This window comes from Crocodylus porosus, unplaced genomic scaffold, assembly GCF_001723895.1.
Source record: "Crocodylus porosus isolate Cpor-Errol unplaced genomic scaffold, CroPor_comp1, whole genome shotgun sequence".
Classification (NCBI taxonomy): domain Eukaryota; kingdom Metazoa; phylum Chordata; order Crocodylia; family Crocodylidae; genus Crocodylus; species Crocodylus porosus.
This window is the reverse complement of record NW_017728949.1, coordinates 29,108,588-29,120,639: the sequence shown is the minus strand read 5'-3', so window position 1 is coordinate 29,120,639 and position 12,052 is coordinate 29,108,588. Positions and strand designations below refer to the sequence as shown.

The 12,052-nt window shown below is 39.6% G+C and overlaps 1 protein-coding gene across 3 annotated transcripts in view; it reads right to left on the bottom strand.

Annotated features, from left to right (window-relative positions):
- HIBCH (3-hydroxyisobutyryl-CoA hydrolase) overlaps positions 1-12,052 on the bottom strand; it is an 85,195-nt gene that overhangs the window by 40,285 nt on the left and 32,858 nt on the right. For all 3 annotated transcript variants that reach the window (XM_019554319.1, XM_019554317.1, XM_019554320.1), the window contains exon 7: positions 7,717-7,795. In XM_019554319.1, coding sequence (XP_019409864.1) covers positions 7,717-7,795 — 79 coding nt within the window. The remainder of the gene's footprint in view (positions 1-7,716; positions 7,796-12,052) is intronic.

Below are 12,052 nucleotides of genomic sequence, written 5' to 3'. Positions count from 1 at the left end.
GTAGGGGCTTTTTAAAAAAAAAAAAAAGAGCCAGGAGTTGGGGCCGGGCAGGGCAGCCAGGGGGGGCTGTGAGTGGGCAGGGGTCAGGGGGTGCTCGGGGGGCTGGAGGAGCAGGCAGGGGATGGGGCCTGGTGGGGATCCCCCCCATGGCCCCAGCCCCTTTCCTCCAGCCCCCTCTCCCCTGCCCCCTACTTACCAGCTCCGCATCCGGGTCCAGCTCCCTGCAGCAGAGAGTGGGGACTGCCCAAAATCTCTCCGAAACTCTCCAAATCTTTTCCCAGTCAATTCAGACCTTTTTATTGGTCTCCTGATTTGATTTAGATTAGGCCGCCGAATCTTCTCCAAATCGAATCAGCATCCAAAGTTTCACACAGCCCTAGCAGTCAAATGCCCATAATGCCAGGCTTCTTCCTGCATAGCTGCTGGGCTTCCAGCACCACTGCTTTTGCCTAGGTGCTCGGCAATGATCTGAGTGCTGAAAAGAAACCTGGCATTGTGAGAACTTTGATGGATCCCCATCAAAGCCATATAATCCAGCTCTGCAGGCCCTTCAAAAAGTATACTAATATCAGTGTAAGAAGTAGACAAAAGGGGATGAAGCGAAGTGACAGATTACTGCCATGGGATAACCCCCTATGGAGGAAGAAGTTAAATCTTTTGGAGAAGTTGAATTTTCATCTCAGAAAGAGATGATTAAAGTGTGCTGAATGGTGGGGAAAGGCCAAGGGATGAAAAGAAGAGTACAGACAACTTAGAAAAAGTTATAAAAACACATGGAGCAACAACATTAAGAATTTAAATACAGAAATTAAATTTATGTCCTGTCAGAAAGCTATGCATTTCACTCAAATGTTGAATTCCAGGGCACAAATCAATCTTCATAACCAAAAAAACCATTCAATTCAAGACATTACAGTTAATTTATAAGAGACCTAAAGTATATCATAGAATATATAAAAGTATATCATAGGATTAGTGTTGTAAGAACATCTATTCTCCTCTATCCCAAGAAAAATCTCTCCATTTCCACCCAGCCTCTCTCCACCTTGGCTTCTTCTGTAGTGTCTCCAGGGTTCTTGTGCTTACCTCCTTCAGCTTCTATCAGCATCTTCATGGCTCTTAATCTACATATCATGTTCTTAATTCTAAAGTGATTAAAAATATGTTGAATAAGCTTCTTCTAACAGCATCACTGTGGTATTACTCTTCTCTTGTTCTACTGGATACATCTGTTCCCTCAGCAACTAATCATCATTACATCCTGAAGACTTCCAAAATTCTATGCTCTGCTAGCTCTCCCCATACGATGCTGAGTGTCTAAATCGCTTTTGGAGGGTTCCCATGCTCTCCTAAATCCCCAACTCTATTGTCTCTACTCTTCTGTATCTATACTCATGTCCTAGGCAACCAAGTCTGCCCCCTCACCCCTCCTCTCCACCCAGATGAGCCATCACACCTAGGCTAATTATGTCAAATCCATCTCTGTCCTTCATTAGTCTCATTCCTCCAATTTGGCAGAAGGCAGTCTCTATGGTGCCACATTTACCTAACTGGTTCAGAGGAATGAGCTTTTGTATGCAGCAGCTTACTTCATCAGATGCCATGAATGAACTTGAGGAAAAAGGGGTTTAAAATAGAGAGGAATTTAAATATAAATGAGTGGGCGAGGGATATTGCTGAGAGAGGCAAAAGGTCAACTGTGATAAACAAGGCAATTAACACAATGAAGGATGTTGGAATAAACTGTTAGAGGTAATAACTATTCCAGGTAATGAAATCTCTGTTAAGACCATGTTTAACACAACCCAGTCTTGTAGATGATCTCTTCTTCCACAAGTTGTAATTCAAGTTGTTTTTCAGTTTTATTTTGTTTTTTGTTTAAACACTGCTATTCTGAGGTCAGTGATGGCATGTCCACGGAGGTTAGAGGGCTCTGTCACACATTTTTGTATGTTTCTGGAATAGATGTCAACTCAACTACCATTAATTCTTTTACGTAGGGATTTCCCATTCTGGCTACCATGCAGGAAAGCATTGTAAGCACGTGATGGCATATTTTATAGTGGTAGAGGAATAAGTGAGTAAGTGCCAGATGTTCTATTTTGTGTGTTTGGTGCACTGATGATAGAAGCCCAGATTGTGTGTTGATAAGCTGTTGGCATCTGGATTTGTGACCTGGTGCTTGGTGAAAATTGTTCCTAGAGAGCCATCATTTGCGGCTGGAGGCTGCTGGTGAACCAGGACAGACTTGTTCCCTATGGTCATCGTTTTCCAGGAGGTGCTGGAGGTCATTAATGATTTATTTAGTTATCAGTTCTCTCTGATGTGCTACCAGTATTTCAAATGTACTTCCCCGCCCCCATATTTGGGCTTCTTTCCTGCTAAGCTCTCCACATCAAAACTGACAATTACACTATGTCCTGTTCATCAGGACTGCAGCTTTGTCAAATCTTTTGCCCTTAGTGTAACTCCATTCTCTGCCCTCACTAAAATATTGCTCTGAAATACTACTTTTTCCTACATACTGTCCAAAGTCCCTCCTGTAAGTGCCTAACAAGTCTAAGTGTCTATGACAGTTCAACCACATTTACTTTGGCAGTGAAACTTTACCTTTGAATCAAGGTAACTAAATTCTGAATGAGAGTATCTATAGAGGGGTTTAACAAGGTGCAAGTAACCACTTTAAATTAACTCCTCTATTTAAGTCAGATTAACTTTCTTAAGTGTGTCTGTGCAGCCAATCACATAACAGTTAACTGCTTGTCCTCATCTTTTAATTCCTTTTTTTCCATGCTCCTCCTTATGATCCTCTTAATTCTTTTAAATAATGTCTCCTACTTTATTTTATGCTGTCCCAACCACTTGAACATTTCTCTTCAGTTTGGCTCCGTATCTTCTCTCATCTTCAAATCCTTAAAATAGAGAGAACCTGAGGTCTGTTGGACTGCACATGGCTAGAGTTGGGAGTCAGAACACCAAATCATAAAATTCAGTGACCAGTGCAAAATGTAGCCTTAGGCAAATCATTACAACTATACAGGTAAAATATTGGTTCCAATAAAGTTGTCCCAATTTTGCCATTTGTGAAATAAAAGCATTACTAATTTCCTTGGGTACCTGTAAGATGTCTGACTGATTTTATAAAAGCTAGTGATTTTACAAAAATTTGGAAAGGCATGAGAAGAAAGTGTTAATTCTTAGTATATTACTACACTTGAAAACCCACATTCAGTTTTTCAGTCTTTATTTTGGTCGTCTCATTACTGATCTTTACGCATTCTCCTCTACATAAACTACTGTCCTGTTTTTATCCTGTACATGTCAGTTAAACTCTTCCAGACAGGAGCTGCATCTTAGTTTCTGATTTCTAAAGTACAAGGAATATTTATGGCACAACAATCACGCAAAAATTGAATGGCTGAAAGCACATTTTCATTACAGGATAGAAAGGGAAGTCTGTTCACCTGAGAAGTTAATACAAGACAAGATTTAAACAACGCTGACTTTAGACAACCGGACATTTTAAGCTACATTAAAGGGATAAAGGTATAGTTGTGGCATTAATCCATGTAAGATTTCAGAGGTTTACTCTAGTTTGCCTTGACCTTAAAATTATTTCACAACTTAATTCCTTGAGAGAGTTTCTGGTCCCAGGCCATCCCTCTCTCGGTCTTAGGGTTTGTTTGTTAAATAGCTCTCTTTAAAACAAAGGAAAGAAAGTGCATTAACTGTATCACCATTGTGACAAAAGTATTATCTAACTCTTTCCTATTGAAAATAAAATAACTAATGGCTTGTTCATTCCATTTTATAATTGTTTTACAAACAAACCAACTTCTTTGTCATGTTTTCAAAGTGCTTTGAAAAAACAGCAACTAAATGCAAGTTATATATAACAGAAGTATAACAATTCAGGTAGCATTATGTTCAAATTATGTTTTACTAATAGGTATTTTGGAAAATAGGTCCTTTTGAAAAACTAAAACCCCTAAATTGAGGAAAAAACCCACCACTGCTTCTAAGAGGTTCTCTTTTCAGATTTACTGAAACCTTTGGCAGACGTACAATTTTGTCTAAAGTAATTTTTCACTCACCTTCATGTAAGACTCTACAGGTGATATCCCTGAATCTCCTGAAGTAATCTTCCAGGAGGAGCTACTCTAAATTTTTCAGAAGCCAGAATCCCAGTAGATTTCTTTTGTTAGGCCCCCACAATTGTTTTAGGAAATTCAGAATGTTCTTTGTAAAATACTTCACATATATCAGAAATCTATGCCTACCACCACACTTAGGTTCCACATGTTGAAATGACTGACCCATTTTTTCTTGTTAAAACTTATATCATATTACATCCTTTTAAAATAAGTAAGAATTCCTATAAAAATCTAAATGCTCGTAAACATCAGAATTTTCAAATACCATCAGAGTATTATTGTACTACAATTTACCTAAAAAGTACCTACATCAAAACTGAATCGTTACAACTTTCATTTTTCCTCCCATACTTATTCTCAGAGAAAGTCTGGATGGGACCTCAAGAGATCACCTAATCCAACAGAGATCAAACCCATGACTGTGGAGTTATTAGCACCATGCTCTAACCGAGCTAAATGGCTGCTCACTAATAGTAAGCTCATGTTTTCCATAGTCTCTTGCTGTTGATAAGATGGTTGTTTAGAACAGGGCTGTCCAGTTAGTGGCCTGTGGGCCATGTGATGCCTGCAGAGGGTTAACATGCAGCCCTCAGGCTCTCTGCTCGCTGCCACTGCCCTTTACTTCAGTTACAGCTACTAGGATCCTCAGGCTCCCTCTCCCTGCCCAGCTTCCTCTGCCTGACAGCCCCAGTGGGCAGAGCAGTGCGGCACAACAGCCCATGGTGCCAGGAAGCCAGCAGCCTGGAGTGCCTGTGGCACAGTGCCATAATGGAGCCCGCAGGGAGCAGCAGGTGTGACAGGATGCTGGGCTGCATAGGGGCAGCAAGTGGGGGTTGGTGCCTGCTTGCCAGCATGCAGTGCAGCAGGTTAGGGAGCACCTGCCTACACACATGCATAGTGTACAGCCTTGGGGTAGAGGAAGAGGGGAGAAAGAAGTGAGATCAAAGTGAGATCAAGTTTTTTTCTAATAGTATGCCTATACTATTCAGAACCATACTGTGTCTCCTCATGCTCCCAAATGAAGACACGAGAGGGACCTGACTGACAGAAGGAATACTCTTTAATGAGAAGCATATCTCCTCTTTATAAGGCAGTATTATTTTTCACAACAGTCATCTCCTTTTACCAATAATGTCCCCAAAGGCAATAATGGATGCATCCTTTGACCAAAATTGGTCCAGTTCTCTCTCTGTTGTACTGTTTAGTTTCTTTGCCTTTAAAGGAGGGAGGTCTGATGGCCTCCTTTCAGGACTTTTATTGAAGTCTTGGAACTGCACTAACATTAGTCCTGAAATTCCCTGCACTTTGATACAAGACGATTTAGGTGCCAGCTTTTACACCCAAAGCAATATAGATGTATGTGGTAAGAGGGAATTGGGAGAGGGTTATGCCTGCCTGCCATTTCTGCTCCTGTACAGAAGCCTAAGCAGACTCGAAGCACCCGAGACTATTCAGTAAATCTCCCATGGAAAAGGGGTGTGCACACTGAAGCAAGTTTAGAAGGGCTGCAACCAATCATCATTTGCCTTAGGCATTTCATATTACTCATAATATCTTGCCATCCTGTTTTGACTGTTAAAAATTATACCTCATAAAAAACAATCAGAAAGCCAAAAAACAAAAAATGTGCTGCTTTGCAAAGTATTTATGTAAGTGACTAATACTTACATAAAAATAATACTAACAGAGTTTCACATTATTGTCTGTATAGTTAACTATCTCCAAAAAACTGAAAACTTCAAGGTATATATGATCCATACCAATTAGAAATTCTTAACTCTAAAAACTGTAATATTGATTGGACATTTTTTACCAAAAGCAAAAAGCTAAGATCTGCCAGGAACACCTGCTGGACCTGGGAAAAAGTCAGAGACTACCCCCACCTCACCCCAAAATCTAAAGGGAAACATCCATAACAGATGCATTAATGCATTATCTTTGATCCAAACATCAAGAGATTTAAACTTATATGAAATCACAACTAAAAACTAAGTAAAGTTATTTTCATACAGTCACACAGTAAGTCAATGGTAAAACTGAAACAAGTCTGGATTCTCAAGTTCTTTTCTCCAAGCATGAGCTAATTATCATCATCATCAGGTAAAAAATTGGATGGCTAGGATTATAGCTCTTAGAAAGGGCTATGCTATTTTCATGGATAATTTATGAATGGGAATTTTACAATAAATTACTTCATAAAACACTCCAGAATGAAATGAGGAACACAAGAGATTGGATGGGGACGAAATTTCATATTTTTCATTTTCAGATGTCTCCAACCTTCTTAAAGTTCACAGAAAAATAAAATACATGCATCAATTTAGTTTTAAAAAAAATAATTACCAATTACCAATTTTCATAAGGAAAATTTAGTTTCATTTTGGAAAATGTAAAAAACATTTACTGAGATGTTTAAGATTTTAAAAATATTAATCTCACATAACTTGCACTGACCTGTAACAAATTTATTTTGGTCAAACCTTAATATTAAAGATTTAATTAATAAATTGTTAATAGATATTATATAGGCATGTTAGTGATACAGCAGAGCAGGAGTATTCCACTCTTATGGTCGTAACCAGAGCCATAGAAAATAAGAGCCAATATTGTAAGCAGTCTGCTGATCTGATAGACTAGAAGAACTGATCAATCATTTTAAAAGCATCTGCTAATCTATTACCAACTCCTTCTACACTTCATAAAAAATGTGTCCATTATTTCATTAAACTCTTTAGGAGTTATCCTGGAAAAATGCAACCTATCATGCAACAATCAGTGCCAGTAATGAATACAGATATTATTTTGCATCTGTTTTTATCTCATCATCCAAGCTGCTAAGCACCTACTATTAGCTTTGGAATCAACAGGAACTGAAGGCATACAGCACTTTGCCAAAACAGGCTACAATTGGGCAGACTAACAAAGAATTACAATTCAACGGTTTATAGCAGCTGTTTTTAATCAAAGGTTTGTATTACTCAGATTTCCTGGTGCAGGAGTATGCATAAGCCCTCAAATTCCATCCATTCACTTGTGATGCTGACTTGACCAAACTGGCAGCATGCCTTCTAGGTGCCAATAAGGTGCGTAAGTCAATGATATCAGTGACTTTTACACAGATTCAGTACCAAAGGAAATATAACAGACCATCTTGACTGAACGTAAGCTTGGCAAAATGAACTGATTAGGGCAAATTAAAACCTGTCATAAATAGCACTACTGTACTGATATTAATGAACCTAAATCTTTTTACACTAGGTCCAAATCAGTCAAAATGGCACAAAATTCCATAATTAGTGCTACCCATTCCTTACTTCAACACAAAAACATTTTATTCTGATAAGCTCTACAGAGATGAAGAATGCATATGTGCTGGTACAAGTATCATTAGGATTAGCCCTCCTGTCCACAGAATAAAATCTATCCAAAATATACACACACACACACACACACACTTTAGTGTCTTGTTAACCTTCTTTTAATGAAATACATCCTGTTACAAATCACATAAACAAATGTAATATAATCTGAAACAGTAAAAGATAGGACGTAAAATATTTACCTATTGCGGTCTCTGGCATTGCAAAAAGTGTCTTCTCAGTAGCCACTCTAAAATGTCCATGGACTGATAGACCAACACCCTAAGAAAAGAAATACAAAATAAAGATATTAGTTTATTATAGTATTTAAAAGACAACATCCAGACTGCTTTACCTAGACAATCTCCTGGGATGCCACACTTTCTGGACACTCTCTTTGCAGGAGAGCTTACTCTGTTACACAATCAACCATAACTCCGGAAAAATCTTTTCCCCCCTACATACCATCTTCCAAAGACAAAGCATCTGTCTTATTTGGGGGGGGGGGGGGGGCGTGATGTGTGCACCTTGCTCTTTGGAAAGCAGCATACGGGGGGGAGGGGGGGAGTGTGATACCAGGGTGTGCGACAGTGTGATAGCATCCAAAAACTGTGGCATCCCAAAAGACAGTCTGGGTGAGGCAGCAGGGTCTTCTTAGTATGGCAAGACAGCAAAGCCCTAGAACTTTGCAAGAGCAGGTGCAAAACTTATTTCTTTACTGTAAATAGTTCTGTATAGAAGTTCCTGTAAATCAAGTGCTCTTTCTATACCACAAGCCATATCAAAATACCAGACTGCATGCAGCAGCTCATTTGCACTGAGCCAGCTCAATCACTACTTCAGACACAAGTCACAGTGATCAGCCAATAGCTACTGCAAATTGCTTAGCAGCTATGAGAGGGTTAATACTAGACTCTGCCCCTGCTCCTTGCTGGGCAGGACAGTAAAAGCTTCCAAAGTGGCCACAGCGCTTTTTTTTTTTTTAAAAACAGTGTTAATATATTTATTTTTATTTAATTTTGCCAACCAAATGCTAAGTCAGTTTTTCTTCAGATTTTTGTAAAGACTTCAGCAGAAGTTTGAAACCCAAGAGGGCTCAAATCTGAGCTGTTTGTGAAGTGGAGAAAGCTGGAATGCCAAATCCTTAAACAGAGTTTTTTCTCAAGTTTCCTTGCTCTCCCACCAGAGGTGGGAAAAACAAGGAGATATGATACAGTCTAAATGCAGGTTTCGTCTTTCAATTAATCAGTGTTTACTCCTAATACATAGCTCTTAAATTTGACTTATTTCTAGATATGCCAGTCTTCCAGAAAAAGCTTAACTTCTCATTGAGTAAGGCTAAGATATCTTTTTATAACTCCAGCATAGGAGAAAGTAAATTAAATCCATATTCAGAGCAGAAGGTTGACGTATGATGCACAGATTGTCCCCATATCAAAACAGAATTCTTACTCTGCCCCTAAGATTCCCCAAAAATGGTTACATTAACTATAGCCACTTCTATTGCACTACCTCAAAGAAGGCAAAAACACTTCAAAGAATTTTTTGTACTCCAATACTAGAAGTCCAAACAACTTGATCTGAAGGCTGTGGTTAATGTTTAACAAACACAGCTGTGATGTCAAGCAACTGAACACAGTTCTGATTTTGCTTAGTAGAAGACAGTGGTATATATGCACATTCACAGGCTCAGATGCTATACAGCCTCAAGTATGAAATTCAAATGCCAGGAGGCAACACATCTTTCTCAGAAATTTGAGGAGAAAATTTTGGTTTGGAATGTCTAGCTGTTAGCAGAAAGTAACAGTTCATACTTTCTTCTGGATACTTATTATTTTGAATGAAGTTCACAAAAAGTAGGGGCACACTGATAAAGAATTTTTGGGCTGATACCAATAGCCAATTATTGACCCGTCATATTGGCTGATAACAATACAACTGCCGATATGAACCCTGGCAACATGGAAAGCAGCGTCCGGCAGATAAGTCTGTTGGGGGCAAAGGGCATGAGAGAGGGAAGAGACATAGGGATGCAGATCAAGGCCCCCGCAATAAGGGCGGGAGTGGGGTTGGAGCTGAGGCTGGGGCAGGCGCTGCATAGCTGAGGCAGGGCAGGGCGTGGGACAGAGCTGCAGGCAGTTCATCGGGGCAGGGAGGGGGTGGATCCCACTGCTGCATGCACCCCTGGGGGAAGCACGTGCCCCCCAGATCTGTGCACATTATTGTAAATTTCTTCATCTCATTGGTCTGGATGTGAAGGAGATGCTTCTACAAGTTAAGAGCTCATAGGCTTGATGTTCTTCTCTCATTTACAGTGGTACGCCACTAACTTTACTTCACTGCAGACCCCTAATTTACCTATTCCTTTAAGATGGGGGGAAAAAAAAAAGGACATTTTTAAAGAAAGACTTTTTTCTACACTAACAAAGGATACACATGCATACATACTTTCTTCAATTGATGCCCTGGATTCTACAGAAGCTAAAAATATTCCATTCAAGAAAACTTTCTCTTTGCTTTGGAGAAGTCTCCTTCCCCCTTCTCTTGCCCTCTCAAATTTTTCCTGTTGAGTACAGAAAATAAAAGAGGGCAAGGGAGTTAGATGACATAAGAGAACAGGATATGAAACCCAAATGCTAATCCTGAGATAATTATATAGACAATATAGTATGTAGAACAGGCACATTGGGATCTATTAAACTGAAGTCAAGGATGTATCCTGACATCCCAAAAACCAATAATGGTTGATGCCAGGGAAGGACTGACAGGGGGATCACTAGTCTAGACAAATCCCATTCATATACTTTCCCTCTAAAGCAAGGCTGTGCAACTGCTAAGCAGCTGGGGACTGAACATCCTGCAAGCCACACTACTAGAAAACACCAGGGCAAGCCACAGGCCCTATGGGCCACATGCTGCACAAATGCCACCCCCCCACACCACAGCATACACACTGCACTGCACGCCCACATGGGCCCTTCCCTTCCCACTGCTGCACTGCACATGCCCCCCTGCCTCACTGTCCAGGCTCCCCCTGTGCTCCCCCAGCCATGCTGCACTGCCCTCCCCTCTGAGGCAGGGGCAGGCATCAAAAGCTGAAGGATGGGGAGAGAGCCTAGGGACTCCAGATGCTGTTGCAGATGGAGCAATAGGGGGGAGCAGCAGCCAGACCACTCAGGCAGGAGCCTAGGGGCCGCAATTCAACATGCAGCCTATCAGCAGCCAGCTAGATAGTGCTGCTCTAAAACATTTACTTTTTGCCACTGGGCTAGATGGATCATTGGTCTGACCCCAGTATACACCTTCTTATGTTCTTATCTAACATAATTTATTATAGCTGAGTCTCTCTGCAGATCAGAGGTCAGAGAACATACAACTGTATCACAAACTACTCTTTGCAGTGACAGTCAATTATATCGATTCTATAAAAAGCAAATTTTGGCACTACAACTGTCTTTCCCATCTTTTACATTAATGGATTTAAATTTTCCACTACAGTTTTACTTTAGAAGGCAAGTGTAGTAGCCGAACTTTACAATTTGAGTACATTATTTCATAAGAAACAAGATTTTGCACAAGTCAAATTTTGAACTTGTGCAATGAAGGCATAATCTGCACCCTTTATCTTACTGGAGCTACAAGCTTTATTTCAATGGTTCCTCTCCAAAAAAAGTACTGTATATGTAGGCTATTTATAGAGATCTCTAGTGTAGCCAGAGATCAAGGGCTAAGCTGTAGCTGGCAGTAACTGATTTTAGAAACTGAAAAAAATTAGCATTTTAAGGAAGGTGTTAAAGCTGAGTTCCAGCTTAACAATGCAGCATTAAGGACAGGTAGTGCTTTATCAAAACAATGATGATGTGTATTCAATGTGTACTGAATGTGTGTATTGAATACGTGTATTCAAACAACTTATGAAAAACGTTCTATTCACATGTAAAAAAAATGACATGAAATATCAGCACTGTGGATGGGATTCCTTAACTGAGTATCTTAGTTTAAGAAGAAATAAGATGTATTTTGACAAAAACTGAGAAATATACCTGCTGTCTATTTACTAAACAAGCAAAATTAAGATCATAAGGGACATAACAAGGCTTGTCAGAAGAGAATACATGCTAAAGCAGAAAAAAGGAAGACCCTTCAGGAATGGAGAGCAGAAAAAATGATTGTAGCAGTGTGGTACAGCATGAAGAGATCAAATTTTAATAGGAATGTAATTCATTCTTTATAATTAAAAAAAATAAAACCACACACTAATATCAATTTGAGTTTTGAAACAATCTCATAAATACTCTGATGATACCACCTATGTCAGTATTCTTTCCAGCAAGTACTCTGTTCTAGTAGTTTTCCTTCAATCAAAAAACTGATTATAAACATCATTCCTACCTTGGAAAGCTTGGCTCAAATCCTCAAAGCAATGTGGTGAGAAAAATACAGCAGACTGTATGTAATGCAACAAAAATCAAAAAATGAAAACACAGATGTGTTAAAAGCCAATACACAGCATTGTTTTCCTGTTGACTGATTTAAAAA